This window comes from Caretta caretta, chromosome 1, assembly GCF_965140235.1.
Source record: "Caretta caretta isolate rCarCar2 chromosome 1, rCarCar1.hap1, whole genome shotgun sequence".
NCBI lineage: Eukaryota > Metazoa > Chordata > Testudines > Cheloniidae > Caretta > Caretta caretta.
Window position 1 is genome coordinate 299,124,442 of NC_134206.1, and position 26,314 is coordinate 299,150,755.

The following is a 26,314-nucleotide window of genomic DNA, read 5'->3' on the forward strand; positions in this document are numbered from 1 at the left end:
ATTGGGGGTGCCAACCCGTCTTGAGGGTCCATGCTGTCCGGAGCATGGTGCGAGTAACTGTAAAGGCCGGAGTCGTCACTGGACTGGACTGGACGCGAAGGCCATGGTGGTGCCAACGATCTGTGCCGGCGGGAGATCGACGAGCGGCTCCTAACTGAACGGGAGTGGGACTGGTACTGTTATCCCCGGGACCAAGACCAGGATCAGCACCGGCGTTCCCAGGACCAGGATCCGAGTCTGCAGGAGTTCTCCAGTGAGGGCCGTCTCGACTCCTCCCGGTGCCAGCCTCTAAGTGGTGCCGGAGAGCATCGTGCCCCTTCCGTTACTTCCTCACACCAACCCACTACTGGAACCACAACTTCCTTCTGAGCCACGGGTAACTGGGAGTCCACAGACGCGGAGCTCAACCGGGTCCAACTCCGGGAGTGATGCCGGGACGGTGTCCTCAAACGGCACACCACTGCCGGCTTACCCCTCAACGGCACCCATGGCATGGGTGCCAGAGGTTCTCCCTGTACAGGAGGAGGCTCATCGCCGACACCTCAATGAGGTCCTTCGCCACCTCAAAGGTGCCAGGTGTGGAGGGCTGATCCATTATGTCCTCGAGCCCATTGTCCACACTGAGCTCACTTAGGCCTGGCCTCGGTGGGACTCGCGGTGCTGAAGCCACCGGTGCCAGCGCCGTACAGCAGCCTTCCCAGGGCTGACAGCTTTTGGTGTTTATCCGGTGCCGGGTCTCTTGACAGCTCCGGGGCACTACGCACCGAGGAAGCCGGAGCCGACGTCGGGTGCTCCGGGCCCGATGGCTGCAATGCGGCCTCCATCAACAACTGCTTCGAACGAAAGTCTCTTTCTTCCTTTGTTCTTGGCTTGAAAGCCTTGCAAATCTTACACCGCTCAGTTTGATGCTCTTCCCCCAGGCAATGTAGACAAGAGTCATAGGGGTCACGAACTGGCATAGGCTTGCGGCACGTGGCACAAGCCTTAAACCCATGGGCCTGTGGCATGCCCCGCGGCCTGGGATGGGTGCTGGAAGCCTCCAAGCACCTAATCACTTAAGCGTCCACAACAAAGGTATGCTAACTAACTGATAACAGCTATCTAACTCTGAGAAAGGCTAAGAAACTGCTCTCATACAAAAGAGAGAGAGGTTGTTCCAATGCCACCATGGATGGTAAGAAGGATCTCGAGGGGGTCGAGGGGCAGGGGTATGTATGCACGGCGCAGTGGTGCCATTCATGGGGCCCCCCACCAGCCCGAAGGGAGCTGCTAAGGGAAAAAGTTTCCGAAGCTCGTGCATGCGGCACACGCACACCTAATGTGGAATGGACGTGAACAAGCACTTGAAGAACCTGAGAATCTGTTGTCTGACCTTTAGTTACTTGGATTTCTTTTTAGTTTATTTTTTATTTAAAGTGAGAACTAATTATTTTACAATATGTTTGGTAGCAGTTGCATCATCGTTCATGTAACCATGCCTGATTTTAAAAAATTCAGACGGATATTACTTGTATTATAGTAGCACAAAGAAGCCCTAATCATTAATTACTGTCCCACTGCGTTACTCTCTGTACAAACACAGAATCAAAAAACAGTCCTTACACAAAAAAGGGTTTATAATCTATCATTTTATTCTAAATGCAAATGTAAACACTGACAGATTGTTTCAACCAGGGAGAAACTGCAGAGTGTCATGTGACATTCCGGAAGCCTTTTCAAACAGTATGGATCCACTCCGCCTATACACATCAAAACTGTCTGCCTGCGTGCATTTCCAGAATTCAATACATTCACTCATCAAGAAGTTCTGGACAGCCTAGAAGAGTCTCAACCCACTTGTGAATCAGACCCATAACTTTCTCTTTCACAAGCTAGGAGAGGTATGAACAACTGGTGCCACTATTCTATTCTATATAAGTTTTTATACTGCACTCAACATATATTTGAGCACCTTCCAGCAGTACATTAAGCAACATGACTACACGTCTGTCACATGCTTGCTCTCTCATCCTCTCCCCAAAGGGAGAAGCGTATGCTGTTGAGCGTTTTGGTTTGACAGGGGATTTTTTAACTTAGTAGTAGTAGTAGTTAAATATTCCTGTGTTTATATTAGAGAAGGCCAGGTCAAAGAAATGTGCCTTGCACTTGAAGTGTAAACTGGTGAGATTTCTGGTACAGTTCTCAGGGGAGTTCATCTCTCAGTCCCATTTCCTCTCCCACACTGAGTTTTACTCTTATTGTTGAGAGTTCCGGTGTGCCAGAGGAGTAAAGTTATCGATCACGGTCTTTGTTTTGGAACTTTAGATGGTCTTTTAGATATCCTGGGCCCAGGTCACACAGAGCTTTGAACTGGATTCAAAATTCTATGGAAAACCAGTGCAGAGAGTGGAGAGCAGGTATGATGTACTCAAGGTAGCCTGTGTTGCTAAGGAGATGAACTGCAGAGTTTCTTACTAGTTTGAGTTTCTTAAATGCTGACGGTTTCATGCCTTGGTATATCACATTGCTGTTGCCCAGCCAAGATGAAGGCAAGAATAACTGAAGCCAGGTCTTCATCCACCAGGAAGGGATGGAGTCTTCTAATCACCAGGAGATGGTAGAAAGCCCTGCTCACAGCCAGTAGTGACCAAAATAGCCAATGCCTCAGTCAGAGAAGAAATCTTCCCTACTTCTATCAAATGTGTAACAGTATGACCAACACTGAAGAAACCCACCCTCTACTCTTCCATTCTAGCCAATTGTTGCCCACTGTCAAACCTCCCATTCATGAGCAAGCTGACAGAGACAACAGCAAAATGCCAACTACAAGCTCATCTAACTGAAGCTAACATTATAGACCCAACACTATCTGAATTTAAGACAGAACAAAGAACCAAAACTGCCGTAGTGGCACTATTGTGTGATTTCTTCCTGTCAATGGAGGAGAGGGCAGACATCCATTCTTATCCTTCTTGACCTCTCTGCAGAATTTGACAGTGTTGACCATGAGAGTCTGCTGATTCACAGGAAAGAGATATCAGGGGTTCAGCATAATGCACTAAAATGGTTTGAATCCTTCCTAAAGGAATGCATCCAATGAGTAGAGATGGAAAAGTGCATCTCCATCATCAAACCTTCACTTGTGGAGTTCCACAAGGATCAATTATCTCTTCAGTCCTTTTCAACATCTACTTGCAACCACTAACTTAACTGGTCAGAAAACATGGATTCAGGTGCCAGCAATATGCAAATGACACACAGTTCTGCCTATCCTTCACTGCATATGACCACTTCACTACCACCAAGATAGCACAGTGCTTGGATGAGATCAGCTCATGGATGAAGAACAGCTGCTGAAGCTGGACTCAAGGAAAACAAAGATGATGCTGGTGAGCAGAGGAAAATATTCTGAACAGCTTTCAACCACTGAGTAGTCTCCATTGGCTGAAGATACACACCCACAATTCATCATTTCAGTCCAGAGTGCAGAAGGGATGTTGGATTGCTTACGGACACTCAGCTCTCACATAGAAAGCACTAATCAAGGATGCTGCCACCAGCTTGGCTAGGAAATTTCCATCTGTTCCTGGTGGACAAAGACGTGGATTCAGTTATTCATATCTTTGTCACCTCTCAGCTGGACTACAGTAGTGCAATATATCTGGGCACAAAGCCTTCAGCACTTAGAAAACTCAAACTACAACAGAACGTGCAGCATGTCTCCCCAGTTAGCACAGGTTATATGAACACATCAGATCTGTCCTCTGCTCTCTACAGTGGCTTCCCATAGACTTTTTAATGAAGTTCAAGATCTCAGTCCTTATCTTCTAAGTGCTCCATGGCTTGGGCCAGGATATCTAAAAGATAATCTCAAGCTCCAGGGTGAAGACTGTTGTCACCAACTGTGCTCCTCTGGTGCAATGGAACTCTCAACAATAATAGTAAAGCTCCTCTATGTGGGAGACAGAACTTTCCCCAGGGTAGTCCTAGACTATGGAATAAATTCCTCCAAGAAATAAGGACCTTCACAAACCTCATCACTTACCACTCCAAGCGCAAGGCATATTTCTGGTCTTCTCTAATATAAACACAAAGCAACAGGTTGGCATATAATACAAACCAAAACAAAACCACATACTACCGAACTAAGACTCTCCACTGCACATGCTTTGCCCTCTAGGGTGAAGATGAGAGAAAAAACAACAGGACAGATACATAGTCATGCTGCTTAATGCAGTTCTGAAAGGCACTCAGGTACTACGGTGTTGAGCACGGTAGAACAGAACAGAATAGAATAGAGACTTATTGTGATTCGCCGTAAAAATAGCACACATTCACACTATAGGAGATAGAAGATTAGAATTTTGGGGTCTAAAAATCAAATTCTCCTCTTAAAGAGAGTGAAGTAATTTTTCATCAAGACTACAGATCAAATGATATTTTCTACACCAGATTTCTTGTTATCAAAAGGGCCAGATGAATTTGTAGTAGTAGAGTGGCATAGCTCGGTATATGCTTTTGACACTGAGTAATGGAACCATCACACTCCCTTGAGGGCTGGGAGGTTACAGCCCACTTAAGTCAGGTGCAAAAAAAGATGAAAAAACATTCTTGACTCAGTACAGGAAAATAAATCTCCTTCCTTTGGCCACAGGTCCAAATACAAAAACACAAATGCACAGCTCCTTCCTTCCACCTAGTCCAACTGCTCACAAACCACACAGGGCTGTTTCTTTCAGCCAAGAATTCACTTTGGAAAAACAAAAAACAGTTTTTACTGTGATTACAGTCTCTGGGTCTCAGCACAGTCCTCTTTCGTACAAGCCAAGCAGTTTCTCCTTTGCTTAGCTGGACTTTGGCTCAGAATCTGCTAGGCTAGAAGCAGCCCCAAGAGAAGCTCCTCTGCCTTCACAGCAGCACTTTCTTTCACTCCCCGCACCACTAGATGTATCTGATTCTTTTTTATGATTCCCCCCAGTCCAGAGAAACAATTAGTTCCATCTTGCAATAGCTGAACTAGCCATAGCTACCAGCTCTTCTCTCCAGGTCTGGCTGCTCAGGTAACCTTTAAGAACACAGAACCCGTCACAGTGACTGCACCTGTTTACAGCAAATGAAGCAGGAAAATATGCTAGCTAACTTCTTTAACCACCAAGCCTGAGGAAACATAGGTAATGTTCCACCAAAAGTGGAACAGACTGACTGAGAGTGAAGATATTGGTCCTTTGTGTGACAATTCAGTAGAGGCAAAGTGTACTAACACCAACTTAGTAGGCCAAACAATAAGACAGTAATAAGATGAAGCCTACTTGAAATCTAGGTGGAAAATGATGACTTAACTACGCTCTTTAAAGGCCTGGGGAAAAGATCAGCGGGATGTTTTACACTGTTACCAATTAGGCACTGTGAGAAGGATTGTTTGTCCATCCTTTCTATCCCTCACAGGGAGACTATGCCAGCACTCTAAAGCAGAGCAAATCTGAAGTAGACCCAAAATTCTAAAGAACTGACTGTAGCTCTCTAATTTGGGCATAAATGCTTAAATTCAGCTGTACTAGAAACTCTTGCGTTAACATTAACGGAGATACGGAAATACTAGCACTTCATCTAACCTTTCAAGACAAATGAAAACTGATGGGCTGATCTGCATCTTTTCCTCAACAAGGAAGTGGCTGAGCATCATAAGCAATGAGTAGAACAAGGACTACCCATCTCTGCTACGAGAAGGAGTTAGTAGTGGAAACATTTCTTTGTACTAACTCAATGCACATTGTAAAATATTCAACAGAGAAAGCAAGAATGTGACTTTAGAGCAAAACAATATGTCTTGATAGACATTTTTCTCCCCCATCCAGCTATAAAATATTGCAGCCAAAGCAAAATCTAAACCTATTAACACTTAGTTATCTTCAGATGAAGACAAAACTGCTTTGAGATTCAAATGTAATATTTTTAAAAAGAGAAACAATTGTCAGCAGTTGAAACTCAAATTTTAAACATTAAATCTTATAGAAAACAACAATGAAAAAATAGTTTCTGATCACTTGATGTAATGTAAACCTATGATTAAATTAGTAATAATATATTAAATGCTTTGAATATATAACATCTGAATATGAAATAACTCATCAGGAAGCAGCCATTTTTCTTAACTTCATATTTTTTTTATTGAGAAAGGAAGTCAAAAGCTGTGTGTAAAGATATGGGAAAAGGACAGAAATGTTCTGTGTTTTTAAGGTAGGTCTTGGGGTTTTTTCAGGGAAATATGTTATATGGATATAGATACGAACAGTTCCTTCCACTTCCAAAAAAATCTGAATAAATATTTTTTGTAACTATGTAAAGAAATATTAAAATCACTAAAGTTTTCTATTAAGAAATAAGGGGAACTATTTGGCAAAAATGTAATATTATGCCTTAACGGGTGGAGGGGGGAAAATGCTATATATTTCTAGCCAGCTACAAAAAGTCTCAACAAACCATCATACATACATTATATTGCCAGCAAGAAAGCTAAAATGCTCACCTGTTCAATCTCTTTGGTTTTTGTTGCAATTGCTTTTGAGCGGCCAAGAAGCTGGTTGTCTTCATACAATTCTGTACTGTCTGTTATATTTGTCTCTGTTTCTTCTGTCCGTTCAACATATAATGGAGCTGAGGACCCCGCCTTAAAAAACATAAGTAATATTTACATTTTTGCTCTAGATGCATTAAGTTCTACTTGATACTATTACTCAAATACCATTTCACTCTTTTTCAGAAATTGATCAGTGCAAAATTTTTACCACAGAAATTTGAAAATTACACAAAAAGATACAAAAAATTGATTTTTTGACATTGAACACTTATGGATATGACATCAACAGATAGTTAATTTATGAAAATTTACACTTTTAGTGAAATTCAAAAATGCTCTGTGAATCAGTAGTCCCTTGATCATGTTGGACATCCCTATAAGAATCATTTACTTGCCCTTTTTTTGAGAAGTTGGAAAGATGATGCTGGTATTGCCAGCAATGTCAAAACTAGAAATCAACAATGAGGGGTGTGGTGAATCTGCTACAGGCCACCAGGCAGGATTACAGGATTGAAAACTTCATGGAAGAACTCTTGTGGCATTCAAATGTACGGGATAAATATTGACACGGGGATTTAACTACCTAGATATTTGTTGAGTAACAAATAAAAACATGCATCAAGAGGATTCCTAAATTAATTAGAAGATGATTTTTGAAAGTACTAACAATGTGCATGGAGCTGTCTAAGACAGAAAATATGTTCACGACCTATAGAGTTTAGACTCCAACTAGAAAAAGCCATCTAAATTTACTCTGTACTGATAGGAAGGAAATGACTGAGAATGTGAGGCTAACAGGGAACTGAGAAATAATGACTACAAATTATTTGAATGCACCATCATATAGAAATGGGTTCACAGAACAGTATCGTTAAAGGGTGATTAGATTTTATAAATGCAAAATTGATGAAGAAATCTAGTAAGGCTTGACAGAAGTATTCTCCATTGTGGAAGATGACTAATAAATAATGACTAATTATAATGACTAATGAATAATAAAACATCATAATTAAGAGGAAGAACACAAGAAAAAGAAACAGCTAGCATAGTCCTGAGGGCTTGTTTAAAACTCGAGACAATATAGATAATTTAAAAACCACAGTAAGTATTGTTACTGTACTAAATCTTGTAATGTCTCCCACTCATTTGAAAGGGAGTTAAGCATGCTAAAAAACGTTAATTCAAATAAAAATAGTTCAAACAATGTTAAGAACCAGACCAAAAAAAAAATCGGTATTAGAAAAATCTAAAGCAGCCATTATGTTCTTAGCTCATTTTGTTGAGCCGAGGTACTGTGGCACAAGATGTTAACCAGTATTTTGATATGGGAACAAACACACCGCTGGCTTGGAAAATTTCTTTAATACTTCATAGTCAGAGAACTAAATTTTTAAGCCCTGGTGAAAAATACCCATGCTGTAATACCTCCCCTCAAAGCCTCAGCTCAAACCCCCCATCTATTTAACTTGCATTCTCACATTTTCATTTCCCAAACCAATAAATCAGCTCTGTCTCCTGCAAAATTAACAAAATATCCTAAGTAAAACAAATTCCTGGCTCCTCCCACATCCCGATTCTCTCTCTTTCTGCTTTACACAGCTGATGCATAGAAAGCTCTGGGCTTCTCAGCAGTTCTCCAATGTGCCACTCTGTTTCTTCTTCTCTCACTCTTCCCTCCCTTCCTCTTAAAAAAAATTCATTCTGTTTCCCTCCTCCTTTAAGAATGGCAGCTTCTGCTGGTCTGTTCCCTGAGTCCCCTATTGTTGAAAGAGCAGTGACCACTCTGCTGCTTCTTTCCTGGAGGGGAACCATGGCTCACGTACATGACTCAACCCACTTGCCCAGTTAAAATTTTCAACCTCCCAAGGTGAAGTGTACATATTGCACAATATGCAAATGATCAGATACTATAGTGCTGGGCACGGCTGTAAACCCTAGACAGATGTAAACTTTGACTCAATCAGCTGCGTTTTTGAGACATTATATTTGACTTATAGTATTGTACTACATGTTTTCATGGATCATTATTAAAGGAAATTTTATCTTCAGAATAAACATGCACAACAATGTTAGGAACAAGAAACTTCCATCCAGGCCAACATGACCGACAGTAGCTCAGCATTAACTGATTTATCTGGAGGCCTAGATTAATTCTGTGATAGGGGCATTATATTTGGTATGGGGGGCAAGGGCAAGGGGGCTAGAAGAAATAGCATGAACTAGGTGCACAACAGGAAATAAGGCCTTCAGTCCCAAGAAGTGTTGGGGAGATGGGAGAGCAGAGGCAAACGAGCAGCACAGTTTGGGGCTCCAACATATTTCAATCTGCCAAATAGGCTTAGTTCCGGCGCTAGTAGGTATTGTGATGTAACTTCTCCTGCCCAGGAAACATAAATACACACACAAGCACCCTCTTTACAACCTTTCTGAACACTGCTATTTCACTAAAGTAGTACTAGGTAAGAGAGGCAGAACTGTGGCTCCGTACTTCCTGGAGATGCACTGAGTTAGCTTCAGGATCTGCTATGTCTTCCACATGGTCCAGTACACAACATCCACAATTTTACAAACACCATTCTAAATAATAAATATAAAACACAGACACACACACACTTAATACAGTAATCATTTCGGTGTAAGAAGAAAGTTATTGTCATTATTATGATGTACTTAATCTACAAGAGAAAAGGATTATTCCTTCAGTCTAATTCTTTTTAATGAGGAAGTATGAGAACCACAAGAAGAGAATTTCAATAAATAATACACAGACTATTTTTGTTATTTTCCAAATTATTTACACATACATGTAACACACACATATACTAACTATATATTTACACAAAAGGACTCGTCTGAATTTAACATTCTGAGCAGATGTTTCCTATGCAGGAAAGAACCAAATTATATGTAGGAGTTTATATAAACAGTAACAGTAAGTGCTACTTTATTTTTCTCGAAAATGAATAACTGTAGAATCTAATTAATTCATATTAATTACTGGAAGACCTACTACAAATTACCAAATTTTGCCTCTCAAAATTCCCTTGCAAATTTAGACCCAATCATGCAAGGAGCTCATATGAGAGAACAGGGGTCTGCCAGCACAGGAATTCCTGCAGGTTTGGAGTCTTATTGTATTCATTTTAGTTCAGTGTTAATTCATACTATGCTAACAAACTATGTGAATTTTTCAAAAATAATTAAATCTCAGAAACAGAAGATCTCTCTACAGCATTCTCCTATTAAATATTTTCTGAAAGGTGGAGCTCTACTATCAACTCTTTGCTGAATTGCATATTTTATAAATTATTTTATAAATCATAAAATGCAGGTAACCAAAATGTTACTCTTGCAATATTTTTAAATAAATATGAGAATATATCAGTCTTACATCATATTCAGTAATATCAGGTAAATTGCTTTCATCGGCCTTCTCTGATTTTTCAGCTGCCCATTTGCTTGCAGCCTCTGCAAGTTCCTTTTCAGACAGCCTGCTGCTTTTATCCAAGACCTGTACAAAAAAATGAATGTTATAGGTTAGATTTAATATAAAAATACCTTGAAAAGTTCAAAGAAGCCATTATTCAGAATCAGAAACAATATTTTCAAAATGGGAAATAAACCATGGAAGTCATGTTTGTCTGCTGGACTAAGAATTAGAAAAATCCCCAAACCAAAGAATACGCATTTTACTATACTAAAAAAAAGGGCAAACTTTTCAGACGTATTTTTATTAAGCTCAAGTGAAACTAGACAAGGTTATGTAGCAGAGAAAATGGAAAAGTGATGATTTAGGACTTTAGAATTAAATTAAAAAGATAAAGAGATCAATAGGAAGCAATGTATAAATATGCAAAAAGGAGAAGTTAGAACACAAAGGTAAGATTTGTTTAATAGCGCTGTCTGGTTTGCAAGGATAAAAGGCTATAACAAATCTAAATACAAATAAAGGATAAGTATTGTGTACAATACACAAAGGAATCTAAGTTAGTTTGTCTTTTTCACGAACTGAGCATGCCCAGTAACATCTGCTGAAGCCAGCAGTGGGAGACCCAGGCAGCAGCCCAGCCTCCGCGGGGGACCCCTGCAACTGACTAGCTGCCAGCATGGGCGGGGACCCCGAGCTCCCCAGCTGCCACCGCTGGCAGGTCCCCCCCTTGCATGCTCAGCTGCCACAAGCAGCTGGTCCCTGCAGCTCCCAGCTGCTACAGGCGAGGAGGGGCAGGGCCCTGGACCCTCCTCCCTCTCCATTTTGTCAGGAATGTTTTTAGTAAAGGCAGGGACAGATCACAGCTTCAGTGATTTTTTGTTTCTTGCTGGTGACCTGTCCATGATTTTCACTAAAAATATCCAGGACAAAATCGTAGCCTTAATTATAAGTCAATAAATGTAGATATAAAGAAATCTCCAGTATACTAAGTATAACATAAAAGTAAAAAGATCCAAGGAGGATTAAGTTACAGTGAACTAAATTTAAAACCACTTTCCTTCGGATTGAAAGTATCCGCACAGGGTTTAATATGCTATAACTTATACATATTGACTAATCACCTTTAATTGAACCACCTTAACTGTCCAAATAACTTTCTGCATGTAGAAAAGCCCTCAGTGCAAGTTGCATTTAATTGATACTTTCCCAACATAAGTCAAGTTTGATAATAAAAACAGGAGTTAGATAGTATTTTATAATTAGAAAACAATGTAAAGCACAAATCTTTAAAGTTCTTATAAGAAGTTCTAATTCAAGAGCTGTGAATATTGCCAAGCTTTTTTTTCAGTATGCAAAATAAAGCTCCAATGTCATTTCTCCAACAGGCTGCATAATTTAAAAAAAAACAAGTTTGGTTACATAAATAGATTTCACGGCCTAGTTCCTCTAGACTTGTTTTAAGAGGAAGGCAAAAGCAAGTGTAAATAATGCCCTATTCCACAGTCCCAACTAATCAGATAATCATAGAATATTAGGGTTAGAAGAGACCTCAGGAGGTCATCTAGTCCAATCCCCTCCTCAAAGCAGGACCAACGCCAGCTAAATCATCCCAGCCAAGGCTTTGTCAAGCCGGCCCTTAAAAACCTCTAAGGATGGAGATTCCACCACCTCCCTAGATAACCCATTCCAGTGCTTCACCACCCTCCCAGTGAAATAGTGTTTCCTAATATCCAACCTAGACCTCTCACACTGCAACTTGAGACCACTGCTTCTTGTTTTGTCATCTGCCACCACTGAGAACAGCCTAGCTCCATCCTCTTTGGAACCCCCTTTCAGGTAACTGAGAACTGCTATCAAATCCCCCCTCATTCTTCTCTTCTGCAGACTAAATAATCCCAGTTCCCTCAGCCGCTCCTCATAAGTCATGTGCCTCAGCCCCCTAATCATTTTCATTGCTCTCCGCTGGATCTCTCCAACTTGTCCGCATCCCTTCTCTGGTGAGGGGACCAAAACTGGACGCAATACTCCAGGTGTGGCCTCACCAGTGCCGAAGAGAGGGGAATAATCACTTCTCTCGATCTGCTGGCAATGCTCTTACTAATACAGCCCAATATGCCATTGGCCTTCTTGGCAACAAGGGCACACTGATGACTCATATCCAGCTTCTCGTCCACTGTAATCCCTAGGTCCTTTTCTGCAGAACTGCTGCTTAGCCAGTCGGTCTCCAGCCTGTAGCGGTGCATGGGAGTCTTCCTTCCTAAGTGCCAAACTCTGTACTTCTCCTTGTTAAACCTCATCGGATTTCTTTTGGCCCAATCCTCCAATTTGTCTAAGTTACTCTGGACCCTATCCCTACCCTCCAATGTATCTACCTCTCCCCCGAGCTTAGTGTCATCTGCGAACTACCTGGTCAGCCCGACAATCTAGCCAGCTTTCTATCCACCTTATAGTCCATTCATCCAATCCATACTTTTTTAACTTGCTGGCAAGAATACTGTGGGAGACCATATCAAAAGCTTTGCTAAAGTTAAGATATATCACTTCCATCACTTTCCCCATATCCACAGAGCCAGTTATCTCGTCATAGAAGGCAATCAGGTTGGTCAGGCATGACTTGCCCTTGGTGAATCCATGCTGACTGTTCCTGATCACCTTCCTCTCCTCCAAGCGCTTCAAAATAGATTTCTTGAGGACCTGCTCCACGATTTTGCTGGCGACTGAAGTCGGCTGACGGGTCCGTAGTTCCCTGGGTTCTCTTTTTTCCCTTTTTAAAATATGGGCACTATATTTGCCTTTTTCCAATCATCTAGGACCTCCCCCGACCGCTCCAAATTTTCAAAGATAATGGCCAACGGCTCTGCAATCATATCAGACAACTCCCCCAGCACCTTTGGATGCATTAGATCTGGAACAATGGACTTGTACATGTCAAGCTTTTTAAAATAGTTCTTAACCTGTTTTTCCACCACTGAGGGCTGCTCACCTACTCCCCATGCTGTGTTGCCCAGTGCAGCAGTCTGGGAGCTGCCCTTGACCGTGAAGACTGAGGCAATAAAAGCATTGAGTACTTCAGCTTTTTCCATATCATCTGTCACTAGGTTGCCTCCCCCATTCAGTAGGGGTCCCACACTTTCCCTGACCACCTTCTTGTTGTTAACACCTGTAGAATACCTTGTTACTCTTCACATCCGCCACGAGCTACAACTCCAATTGTGCCTTGGTCTTCCTGATTACACCCCTGCACACTCTAGCAATAATTTTATACTTCTCCCTAGTCATCTGTCCAAATTTCCACTTCTTATAAGTTCCTTTTTGAGTTTAAGTTCACCAAAGATTTTACTGTTAAGCTAAGCTGGTTGCCTGCCATATTTGCTATTCTTTCTGCACTTTGGGATGGTTTGTTCCTGCACCCTCAATAAGGCTTCTTTAAAATACAGCCAGCTCTCCTGGACTCCTTGCCCCTTCATATTAGCCTCCAATGAAGTAAAAGACTTAGCTTTTGAATTATTTTCCATTTGTTGTTTTATACCACAATTTTAACTTTTAACAGAATTTTGCATTTAACTGTTTGTAACTGCATCAAGCTAAATTTATACAAGATTTAAACCAATTAGTGTGTCCATAAAACAAATTAAAAAAACTGATTTTAGCTAAACCTGTGCAAATTTGGGGTGTCAAAAAGTCTCTCAGTTTCCACATCTATAAAGTTACGAGACTAAGGCTATGTCTACACTGGCAATTGAACAACAGAAATTTTGTCTTTCAGAGATGTTAAAGCCCCCCATGAAAGACAAAAGTTTTGCCATGACAAGTGCCAGTGTGCTGAGAGCAAGAGCGCTCTCCTGCTGACAATGCAAACGTCGCTCGTTAGGGGTAGAAGATTTTTGTCGGCAGGAGAGCCGACAAACAGCGGCTACACTGTGTGACTTTTAGCGGCATGGCTGTAGCGATAGTCCTGTTGCTAAAAGCTGTGTAGTGTAGACGTGGCCTATCACTCACATATCCTGGAGAGGTGTTGAGAATTAGTTAATGTTAGCACACCAGTTTGAAAATCATGAAGAACTGCGTAAGCGTGAAGTACTCGGAATGGCAGAGCACTGCAGAACTCTGATCAGTCCTTTCAATTAACTGTTTCTGCCTTTCACACCTTTTTCAAAAACACTAGTTAGTCTTTCGCTCAGGATTTCCATGGTTTTTAGTATTTCAAGGGAAAGTTTTCTTAATTGTTGTCTAAAAAGTGAACTCAGAACCTATGCTGGTACACTGAACTACCTGTGGGGGATGCCATTTTCTTTAAGATCCTGTTCACGCATGTCCACATTTCTCCTTACTCCAGGGGAAGCTGTTGAATATAATAAAACACTCATCTTGCTTAGTGGCGAAACACACTGCCACTGACTGTCAAACAAGAAGCTAGGAATCTGAATTTAACTTGTATCCTCTCATGGGAAGTACCACTATTAAAAACAAGAACAAAAACAACGGAAACATAGTTCACCTTTGAAGAGGATACTGCTGTGGAACCTGATGGGGATGTATCTCTTGACGTTTTCAGTGACTGAGCAGAAGGTCTCTCTTTACCTATAAAAAAGAACAGTTAGAAGTTGTGTACTCTCTCTCTCTCTCTCCACACACACACACAGGAGAGTGAGTGCCTTGCAAAACTGTAATGAAAATTTACCAGCCCATGCACAAAACCTATCTCCTCATCCTTTGATGATGATAATAATCTAATGCTATTCTACTTGCTTATCAAAAATAAAATTGTCTCTGGCTAAGAAGATGAAGAGTAGCTTTTTATAAGGCTGACATTTAGAAAGACTATTTTTCTTATTTCCATTATTTAACTGGAAGAATATTTCAGTTTAAGATTGTTGGATATTGTTCTATATTCCTGTAAGAAGTGAAATGAGAAATTCTACATCTTTTCAGTGTTAAACATCGTGTTCAGTCACCAGTCATAGGACCAAAACCAAAGCTTGGGAAACTGGGTATTCACAAGGGTAGGGTTAGCAGTAGAATAGGAAATCCTGCAAAGCAATAAACCCAAAAAGTCCCAATGACAAGTGGGGATCCCTTTGTAGTACCAGGGTCTTACTTCTCAACGTTCATGCCAACAAAATTAAAACAAGAACAGCTAGCAGCTTGTTCAAAACGCAGTCATGAATAATCTTGCCAAACGTCCGTTATGAGAAGCCCTGCAGCAGCAGAATACTTGGCAAAAGCATAGACTAATACTTGGCATATATTTAATTAGAAAGAGAAATAAATTGAAAGTAACCTTAATTTATTAAATATTTTTAAAAACCCTGATATGAATTACTTTAACAAAACTAATGACAAACTAAATACGTTTGTAATTGAAGCACCCAAGTAATGATATGTAGCACGAGTCATTTCTAGTGAGCTATTTACTTTGTATGTTGCAAGATGATGTAAATTAAGAATGCACCCACCACTGTGCATTTTTAAATATCAATATCTGAAAGAATTAAGAATTTGAAATGTAAATAGATATATATTTTAAATAGATCTGGAATGTTAAAAAAAAGAAACATTTATGAGTTGCCCCTTTTCTCTCTCCACAGATTTTCAGGATACCCTGGCTACAAAGGATAGAATTTAACACCAACCTAACTGGGTGAGGAAAAAGGAAGACCAAACAAGCAAGTGACAGCTGCTCCCCAACTGCAACAAGATACAAAAAGCAGCTGCCTTAGCAGTTTCATATTTTATCTGATGTTTCAGTATAACCCTTCAAGATACCCTCCATACTTGGCCATACAGTAGAAATTGTTTATCTTGTCTGTACTATCTTACTCTCACGACAATGGCCATCACCTCTTTTTGCTAATGTAACTACTTTATTGCTTTTCTTACGTCAAAACAATAAGCCTATTGTACCCCTCAACTATACCTAATTGCAAGAAGTAATTTTTTTATATATATATTTAACTTTGTTCTACAGAAAGGCCCTGATCCTGCAAGCTGCTCCAGGTGGAGTGGCCCCCTTTACCCATGTGTAGACCCACTAAAGTGAACAGGGCAATGTGAGTACAGGTGCCCACCCACGTGGAGAGCCTTGCGGGGGGCGGGGGCGCCCACATTGGTGCAGTCTATTACTGTAAATTATGGACATTATAAGTGAGGACCATGACATTTTACCTACCAAGCTCCTCAAGGCAGAGTATCTTTGCAGAACACATCACCAGTGCTAAAATAATAAACAATCCCCCACCTCACAATAAGATCCCCCCACCCCGTGTTTGTTTTGTCCCTCATTTGAGGGAGGGGTTGCTCATATTTGAAATATAAGGCAGTCACATCTAGCCATTGCTGACTAGAGAGCTATCCAAACTACATCTTTGACAAAGATTTAGATCCTTCTAGTTCTTGTCATAATATATTACTAGTCTTTTCTTTCTTTGTTTGGCCATGACTCTCTTCAGGTCTAAATGACAAATTTATGTTTTATTATATTTACATACAGAAGTCAAACGTGCTTTTCATTATCTGCTTCCAGAGGCATTCAGAGCACACAACTAGCTGGCCCTTTAGACCACCCAGAATATTAACTTTATTTGATATCATACCTTTCATGTTAATGAATCAAAAATGTTTTACAGATTTCACAATGGTTCCAAAAATATATATATTATTGAGGGACTGGGCAGAAAAATTATGCAAGTTAGAATGAAAGAGCTGAAGAGTCAATGAGGACGAGTCGTAAAACAGCTAATAAAGACAGATATAGCAAAGGAAACTGTTCTCACACCAAACGGCGAGTCTGTGGACCAAACTGAAAGGAGGCAAGCACTAGATGAATGGAAGGAGAAGGAAGTGTAGGAGGGAGGATGATATTATGGTGGTCTTGAACAGGTGTGTGAGGAATTAAAGACAAGGAGGGCAGTTTTAATGCTACCCTGAAAAGGACAGACAAGCCCTAAACAATTAAAGGTAAAAAGATAAAGTAAAATACACCTCTGAACAGTGCTGTTCAAGTAGGTTACAGACCCGCTGATGGACAATTCAACTGAGCCCCATACAGTCATTCGATTTCTCTCACCGTAGATGAAGTCAGGGAAAGGAAGAAGATGAACCACAGTAACTAAGGAGATTATGGAGTTGTTGCCCCAGCCAGGGAGGGGACAAGAGGCAGTGTTAGCCGCAGGGATACCCTGGAGATATTGTACGAACCAAGAGTAGCTAATAGTAAAGCAAGAGAAGAAAGAAGACCCTCAGCTTAATCAAAGACTGCGTTGCCAACTTGGATTTATTTTGATTTTATTGTGAATTTCTCAACATTTTATTGCCAGTTTCATTATATTTGTTTTTTCTTAAAGCCCCAGCTTCTGGACTCATGTGACACTAGTGGGCAGAAGTAATTCAAGAAATACACAGATTCTAAATCAATGTATTTGGCAGGTCTTCATAAATTAAAGCAGAAATCCAAAGGCAAATACATACAAAATTAACAAACAGATGCAACAACTTTGTGATTCAATTGTGGAAATATGTAACATATTAAAAAGACTATATACTGTATTAACCTCATAAATGATAGCGGTTTTAGGTCTAACTTGACACGAGTAACTGGACGTAAGACAGACCTCATTTCTCAGTGGGCACAATTGAGAAAGTGAATGGAAAATTAGGTTGTAAATAAGGGTATAACAAGCATTAGGCTAGAATCAGTGTAGCGAAGATAAGTAGGAACACTCTGGTACAAGGGACAATGGACAAGGTAAAACTGGAATGTAGAGATCTGGTTATACATGAACAGCACATGGAGAGAGCATTCTGAAAAGTATCCAAGCCAATCATTAAGCACATGATGCACTTTATAGTTATCGTAATACAGGAGCTAGTAATAATAATGAATAATAACTTAATAAATAATAAATAATAATAATAATAATGTGCTTACTAGTCATTCATTTCCCCCCACTGAAGCACCTTGAAAGCTGTTGAACAAATTTTAAATATAAAATAAACAGAAGTAAGTATATAAAGAAAAGTTTTGCTGTGTAACTTCGGATTTGTGATGTACCCTGCATCCACCCACCACATTTGAGCCCGGCCAGCTTGGGCATAGCGGTGCTATACACCAAATAAAGCCACCTAGCGTGACAAATTCTGGAGTCAACTGAGTTTTGGAGAATCAAGTGGAAGAGATCCCCACAGTGATATGAAACTTGTAAATAATTCAGATAATTAGAGAGCTAACAAAAATTAAATTTAGGAATTGTAGTGATCCCAACCATAGCAAATGCTGTAAAACTCTTGATAACTCAGAGGGCAAAACATCTACAAAAAGACATTATGCTATATTAGTTAAATATACACACACCCCAAAATCCACAATATAAGCAGACATGATAATAACATGGATGTATTAAACAACATCATCATCACCATTATGGGCTGTAAAGCTACTATAAAATTGAATTTTCCAAAGAAAAACTCAGCAATTTTAAATCTTTCACACACAAACCCCACCACCACCAAAGCTTAGTATGTACAACTTGCAGATAACTACTAAAATTTTGTAATCATATAAAGCTGATGTCTTCATTTGATATTCCCAACAACAAATGCTCTGTATTTTGGCTATTTCATATACTGCTATGGTGCTTCAAGAACTGTCTGAATTTTATTTATATCTTGATTGAACTATAACTCTGCTAGGGTGGGTTCTGTTTATTGTATATTTAAAATTTGTTCAACAGCATCCAAGGTGTTTCAATGGGGAGAAATGAATAACTTACAAGCACAATTATTATTCATTTTATATGAAAGATGCTTCCTTTAAGGTGTGTTATGGAGGTACTGCGCTTAACCCCATCATCTGATGTTCTGTCACTATACCTGCCACAAAGAGCACTGTTGGCTTCAGATGCTGAAGCAACCTCTTTCCTGCATCCACACCTGGCAGACAAAAATGTGGTGCAACACATCAAGTGAAAACTAATGAGGAACGGGAGGTCCAGGAATAGCTGAACTTTCAATGCAGAGTGAAGCAAGACGTGGCTGTTTATCAACAGAGTCCAAAGTACAATTCTGCTCTGAAAAGTGACCTTGTGAAAAACAACACCTTAATATTCAGGTGCCAGCATGTCATATCTGCTCACTTCAGTTACATAAATACATTTTTACTTCTTATTATTCCTGTGAGCTGGGTGAACACATCAAAAAGTGAGAATACGCACTGGAGTCTATTCCTTCTCGTGCATGATCAGAAGTAGTAAGTACTAACTCTCAGTTACAGGGCCAAACAGTTACACCTCTGTCAACCTTACCAGAGGCAAGGTTGCTGCACGTGTCACTGAGGGCTTCATCTGGCCTACAGAACCTTTTAACTGATGGTGACACTCAAGAAGGAAAAAATATGGTTTGGCTTTTAGCTGTTATGTCAAATCTGTGGAGTTGGTAATTAAAAGAGAACATGTTTTTACTTGTAATCTGAGCATATCTGGCATGACACCATGATAAAACAAACAATGAAATCCTAGAATGCCCCCAACAGATGAAAATTTTCAGAGTAAATCTGCACCGTAAGCCTTGGTTCAATCTAATATAGGTAAAGACAGCACATGGAGAAAGTAAATCTTTCCAATGGTGGTGGAATCTACTATGGACTACCTTTACTGAAAACATTCAAGCTAATCAAATGAATGCACAACAAAAACTTAGTTGTGAAAAGTTAAAGTTGCTATACATGGCATACTTAACAAAACTGAAAAAGCAAAGAAATGAAAAGTTTATATATTGCTGCATGGCTTATCTTTATTGCACCACCATCACCCACAAGCACACACTTTACTAGCACCGTAACTACTATGCATCCTACACCAAAACTTTAATTCTGCAGCAGGGATGGCAGCCTTCCAGCACCCCTTTACAAAATTACCCCCCTGTAAACTCACCAAATGACCCCTGAATCTTTCCATCTGCACATCCCCTTCACCACATTACACCCTCTAAACACCATCAGCTGGGTGTTCAGTGAAACTGTATAGGAACGTTTGGTAAAGGGGATGCTAGAAAAACAATAAATCACTTTTTGAAAATGCCTGCCTTCTGATTTTTGAGGCTTTAGGAAAGCTACCCACCCTGAATGTGACAGGCAGCATTACAGATTCAAAATTCAACCTTAAATGCATAGACAAACGTGAGCATTTCTCCAATGTCTTCGAGGAGACTCCACTTACTGTCTCCTATCCTCTAAGATGAAGGAGCTGTCATTCTATTTTTCTCCTAATACCTGGGAGAGGAAAACCATTCTATTTCTCTCCATCCTCTCCCACCATAGTACTATCCTAATTCCCTATTGATGGCCCTACGCCACACACTCTCTACATTTCCATCTTTGTGCCATTCACTTTTCTGCTCCACTCACTTTCTCCCTTCCTGTTCGACCTTCGCCCGTGTTTCATTTGGCCTTTCAGATTTGTCCTCCTTTACCCCTCAACTTCCCATACCTCATATTCCCCTGCCCTTCAGGCTCTCTCCTGCATCCCTCCAATTCACCAGATCTACTCAACATTACTATCTCTATCAAATTCTGTGCAGACAGAAAATGTTGTTTTAACAGATACATGTTGACAATAAAACATTTCAGAACAAGATTTCAGAAAGGGCCCAAATTTAAATAGATCCTATTAAAAATATATACAAAAATGATGAAATCTTCATAGTAAATTAAAAGAACAAAACAACTAACACCATGTGAAGTATTACATTGAAAAGCTACTTAGACAGAAAAACAAATTATGCCTCATTTTAAGCCTATTTCAGAACCTAATTTTAACTATGGAGTCACAACCAGCAATGTAATAGATAAACATAGCAGCTATAAATAGATGTGTAGTTTAGCAGATTAATATCACTTTCTTGGCAGACAATAATTCATTAGAAGTAAAAATCAATCAGAAGGTCAGAAACCCCTTTAACTTACCGAACTCCAACTAACAGCTATACAATCGCATTTCAACAGAATTATCTACAAAGAGTTTTCAAATCAAGTGACCCTGTCATTTACAACAATATGCAGGAAATGTGTATTTTTTGTATCCCCAATTTGCATCAATATAGCTGGAGATGGAGGACTGGAACAGGACATTCCCCCCAAAACCATTTATAGGAAGACATTCATGTTCCAGACCAGGTTTCTAGGATTGAGTGGGTAAGACCGGCATTCAGAGGTTATTGCCAGGTATATACATATTAAACAAAACATGTGGACCATGCACCCAGGCTCATGTCATAGAAGCACTGTGGAACAGCTTCAACTTTATGGGGAGCAAGAATAGGGAAAGCCTCATGTTACTGCTGTTGGTTGGTCTTTTTCTTGTAGATGCCTATCTACAGACCCTGCCAGGTTTTGGTTCTTTAAATATTTCAAAATACAATAAAGATAACAGGATGGGCTTTTTCTTACATGTTCTTCAAAGCAAAGATTTCCTGTCAAACTATATTCAAACACTATTCTAACAAACAACTGAAGCCCTCTCCACTCCGTAAGTAAACTATTTTAACTCGGTCATCAAAACAAACGCTTTCAGAACTACCAATTTTTAGAGTGCAAGCCATTTTTAAGAAAAAGTACCATGGTGCAAACAAAGTTGCTTTCTTAAAAACAGTTTAATGGAGATAGACAAGACATCATTTAACTCTGGAGTAAAAGACAGCCCAGACGTTAAGTGTGGATATCCCACTTTGACTAATATAGCTGCTGCTCTGGGAAGCTCTTTGCCAGATTACATCTGAAGTGTGTTGTTAAAGAGACAATAACACTACATCATCCAACTTGACATCTCTGAACAAACATGCAGTTAGTGACTAACACAATGTATTACAAAAAAAGTACAAAACCCCCTGCAAATTGGGAACATTTCTCTCAAAATGTGCAATTTTCTATTAGCCCAGACAGCAGGTTTTTCCATTAGACTTCAATATATGAGTGGCTATGTTAACATGCTGCAGAAGTGCCAAAAAATGTGCTTAACTGTAGAAAATTCCCAATCCCCACAACATTCCCCAAGTTTTAGACAATCTTCTCCTGTCCCTGATAATTATATTCTACTTACTTAAATCCCTATTGCAGTTTCAGGAGGGTGTCATATTCTTTACTTTCTGTTCTAAACTTTTGTGTAGCCCTGCTGCAATTGTTAAAAGCCTGAGAGGTAGTCTGTATTTCAGTAGCGAGTGAAGAAACTCCTCTGTGTTTATGCACAGTTAGTTAAATGCTTTGGGATGTTTTGGGGTGAAAGGTGATATAACTGCCTGGTATGGGCACCCTGGAAAATCCAGGGTAAATGTCATATAACAACAAGTAAATCTGGATTTAAAATTAGAAGAAACAAAAAGAACACTGCTGCCAAAGTGGACAACAGATTTTACACAATTTCATTAGTATTTGTAAAGAGTACGAACAGAAATCCATAATCCACCTCATCTGCACAAAAAATCGTAGCAATAAGCACCTCAATGGGAAAGAAAACATACTTCCACTTTTGTTTGCATGTTTTTCATACATGGAGGTTTTGGATTCTTTTTAAACAGACATGGATCAACTTCTGGGAAAAATGAACATTCAACCCTTTGGAATCCAGGCCATACATTGGATTGCCTAGCTTTAGACAAAGATTTTGCATTGATTTGAGGGTTGCAAGATTTGAGAGAATTAGAGTGAGAGAGTTAAATTGCTAAAAGAACCAATATGCATTGTTAGTACAATTCTATGAAATATCATGTTCTTGAAAAGTAAGGATCTTTACTTTTTATTCGGCTTCCCCGCCAGAATTTTTTCTTTTCTTCTCAACTGTGGGGAAAAAAAGCCCTCACCTACTTGCTCATGGCAAAGCTGCCTGTAAAGGGATCCATCACAGCAGCAAAGGGAGAAAGAAACAGAAGAATTTGATACTAAAGGAAAATAAACTACTGTACACAGAAAAGTCATGCAGCTGATGGAACTGCAGTCATCCTAGAGAGGCTGTTGAAAAACACCTGCAAGCTCCCTCAAGAGACCTTTACATATATTCATAAAGGAATAAAGAGCTCCCTGAAACATTTAATAAGGCAGGCAAAACATAATCAGAACAAAAAGTCTAATGTCTTCATTATATAAAGAGAAAGATCTTATATAATGAGAATTAATTTCACCTCACTAATCAGTTTTCATCATTAATCCAGCATTACCTTGCTGAGAAATATTTCTTTTATGTAAAGATGACATACTTCTGCTATGCTGGGACTGGTGGAAAGAATAGGCTTTGCTTCTTTCAGGGGAGTAGCTCCTGCTGCTGACACTGGAGCCGGATCTGCTGTGTGGAGAATCCCTTCGGCTCACAGGCGATTCTCTGAAGAAAGGAGAGTCCCTCTTATGAGGGGATCTCTCTCTCAAATAATGAGAAGGATAGAAGCTTTTTCTTCTGAGGCCATCTCTGATGTCCCTTTGAAGGTAGCAGAAAAGATAAAATTAATCATTTCTCCTTACTCTGTTTACAGAAATTACAGAAATCTAAAAGTGCATAACTTGTAACAAAAGAGCAACTTTCTATCTCTGTAGTAAGTAGAAATAGGTCAGTCATTCTCTACACAGTAAATCTATGACCTCCAGTATCATTACGTACTAAGTAATTCTTGGACCAACTTAAATTGGTCAAATAAAAATTGTTAATCATACATCAAACGTAAGGAGATTTCTTCAGGTTTTCATTCAGTTCAATGGATTTTAGATCCTTTTCCAAAGCCTCCTCATCAGATCCTCCAACTTTTACTAGTTGGTAATTTACATAAACTACTGAAGATATATTAATAAAGTAGTCTATAGCTGAAGGGGGAAGCAGATATTCACACAAAATGCAACTGGATGCACCTTTGGCATTTTACGTTTTTTTCTCCTGTACAGTCATTCCACTCTCTTTTTGGACACTATCCATGTTTTAATATGAAATTAATTAAAAACAAAAACAAACCAAAAGAGGAATCAGTAAGATGCATATGTAAGTACTGCTCACAATCTTTCACTGTTGTAACCCTCACTAACACACAACTCTGGCCTGCCCTTTTGTTTATTGTTGTCCCTTGTTGTATTAAGTCTCATTTAGGCTTTGATCCTACACCCATTAAAGTCAATAGCTAGATCATCAGCTGGTGTAAATCAGCATAGCTTTACTGACCTCAGTGGAGTATGACGATTTACACTAGCTAAGGACCCTTAATATTTAACTTCTTTGGGGTACTTGTCATTTTGTGTGTAAAGTGCCATGAACATAAATGATGCTGTATACAATAATTCTGATTTCAAACTGTAATAACTGCAAAATTATAATTAGAGCTGCAAATCTGACATGACATTTTTTAATCAAAAATCACGGAGCAGTCATGGTAAATTCACTATAAGTCATGGGTTTAGTTCTTGCTCCATGATTTTGATTAAAAAATGCCCTGACAAATAAAGGGGTCACCCACTACCTGGAACAGCACACTTTACCCCAGGACCACAACCCTACTCCCACCCCATTGAGGGGAGGAGACCCTTGGGGGTGGAGGTGGGGGCCAGAGAGTGAGCCTGCCCCACATTCACCGCAGCATTGGCAGCTCCTATGTACCCTGGGGCTGGGCCTGAGGGTTGAGTGAGCCTGTCCCACACTCACCTTGGGCACGGGCAGCAGTGGCTGCCTTGGCTCCCTGCTCCAGGTGTCGCAACCTGGCACATAAGGTCCCAGTGCCACTTGCTCAGGCTTGACCCTGCCGCCCCTCCATCACGATATGGGGGAGGCAATGTGACTGCCAGATTTGAGTGAGTGGTTCGGTAATCCCGTGTCCCAGATCACAATGCTTGAAACAGGTAGCCAGGCCCATCCCCATGGGACACAGGAGCAACTGTTGCAGGGTGAGTGCAGGATGAGCTCACTCACCAGCAGCCCGCTGCTCCCTCCCAGAGCCTCCCATCCAAACCAGGCCAGCAACCCACCTAGAGCCTTCCTACAGGAAGTTATGGACAAATAGAAAAATCATGGTACCTCTGACTTTTTCTGTAACATGGCAAAACTGCAGCCCTAATTATAATAAACCAAAGCTTGCCAATAGCCAGGAATAGAACATTATATTCTGGAGCTTAAACAAAGCACAATGGTTATGTACAAGTTCTACGAAAATATATAAGCGAAAGTTCAAAAATAAAAACAATCAATCATGCAAAACGTCATAAAGTTAACAAGTGTGGAAACAAACACCAACTAAATCTAGACTAGGAATGTCCGTCAGAAGTTAATCTTCTCTGACCTTCAGTGAGCAGTCTATTCCCATGTAATAAAAGAAAACATTTTTTTAACATTTAAAGTAAGCTGAATGCATGCAGCCTATTTTATTGTTTTCCTCCTCTCCCTCTTGTTTTAGGTCTACAATTTAATTGCATGAGTCATGAAGATCAGCGGAGAACCAATGTTTTGTTTTAGCACAGCATAGTAATAACCCATCTTCCACTGTGGGAGAAAAGAAAGAGAGCCCTCTAGCGTACAGTTACTGTAGGATGCTAGAGGTATACATTTGTGATTAATTAGGGCTTGTCTATGTTAGATTTTGTTTTGGTCTGTTTGTTTTTGTTTTTTGCACCGCTGCAACTACACTGATGTTGCTGCACTGGTGCAAACCCATAATATAGACACATGTTAGCCAGAAGTAAAATGTGACTTGCCCTAGTGTGGCTTATTAAATGCAAGTTGCTTCTAACAACGTCAGCATTGGTGCAAAAAACCCAAAGCAGGCAAACCTTGAGGTCTACTGCTGCAAAACTGTCCGAAAAAAATCGCACTTCAGTACAAGATTTAGAAGCATTTACATAAAACAGCATAAAACTAGCCATTCTCTCAACTGATTGCTCAAAGAACTTGTATTTCAAATATCATAGCAGACAGAACAAATATCAAGGAAATAAAATGTATCTGTATTTGAAGTATTTTAATAAGAAACAAAAGTCAGGGTCAATCAAAGTGGTTCTATCATCTCTAGTTTCCTTCAAACACTAAGGCAATAGTCAGGCAAAGACGCGCCTTAAAAGTTAAGTAACTCCTTTACTGCTGACAAACTACGCAAGTGTATCACTAGCAGTTTGTAATACAGTATCCATTCCAGGTAGATAAAATTACAGAAAAACATAATTTCTAGACGTATCTTTAGTTTTTAGCATGAACGTAGCAGAGAATTGTGTTTAAACAAACTTAAGGGTCTGACAAATGCAGCAACATTTAGAGCTGTAATCTCATTCCATTGTGCCCAAGCAGCAATGCTGATTTCCACATTGCATGCTGTATGGCAATATT

The 26,314-nt window shown here is 39.9% G+C and overlaps 1 protein-coding gene across 8 annotated transcripts in view; it reads right to left on the minus strand.

Annotated features, from left to right (window-relative positions):
* PPHLN1 (periphilin 1) overlaps positions 1–26,314 on the minus strand; it is a 143,373-nt gene that overhangs the window by 59,867 nt on the left and 57,192 nt on the right. For 6 of the 8 annotated variants that reach the window (XM_048836025.2, XM_075124408.1, XM_075124410.1 and 3 more), the window contains 4 exons: positions 23,187–23,440; positions 14,485–14,567; positions 9,948–10,067; positions 6,506–6,646 (listed from right to left, as the gene is read on the minus strand). In XM_048836025.2, coding sequence (XP_048691982.1) covers positions 6,506–6,646; positions 9,948–10,067; positions 14,485–14,567; positions 23,187–23,440 — 598 coding nt within the window. The remainder of the gene's footprint in view (positions 1–6,505; positions 6,647–9,947; positions 10,068–14,484; positions 14,568–23,186; positions 23,441–26,314) is intronic. The other 2 variants (XM_075124411.1, XM_048836028.2) reach the window with 1 other exon arrangement.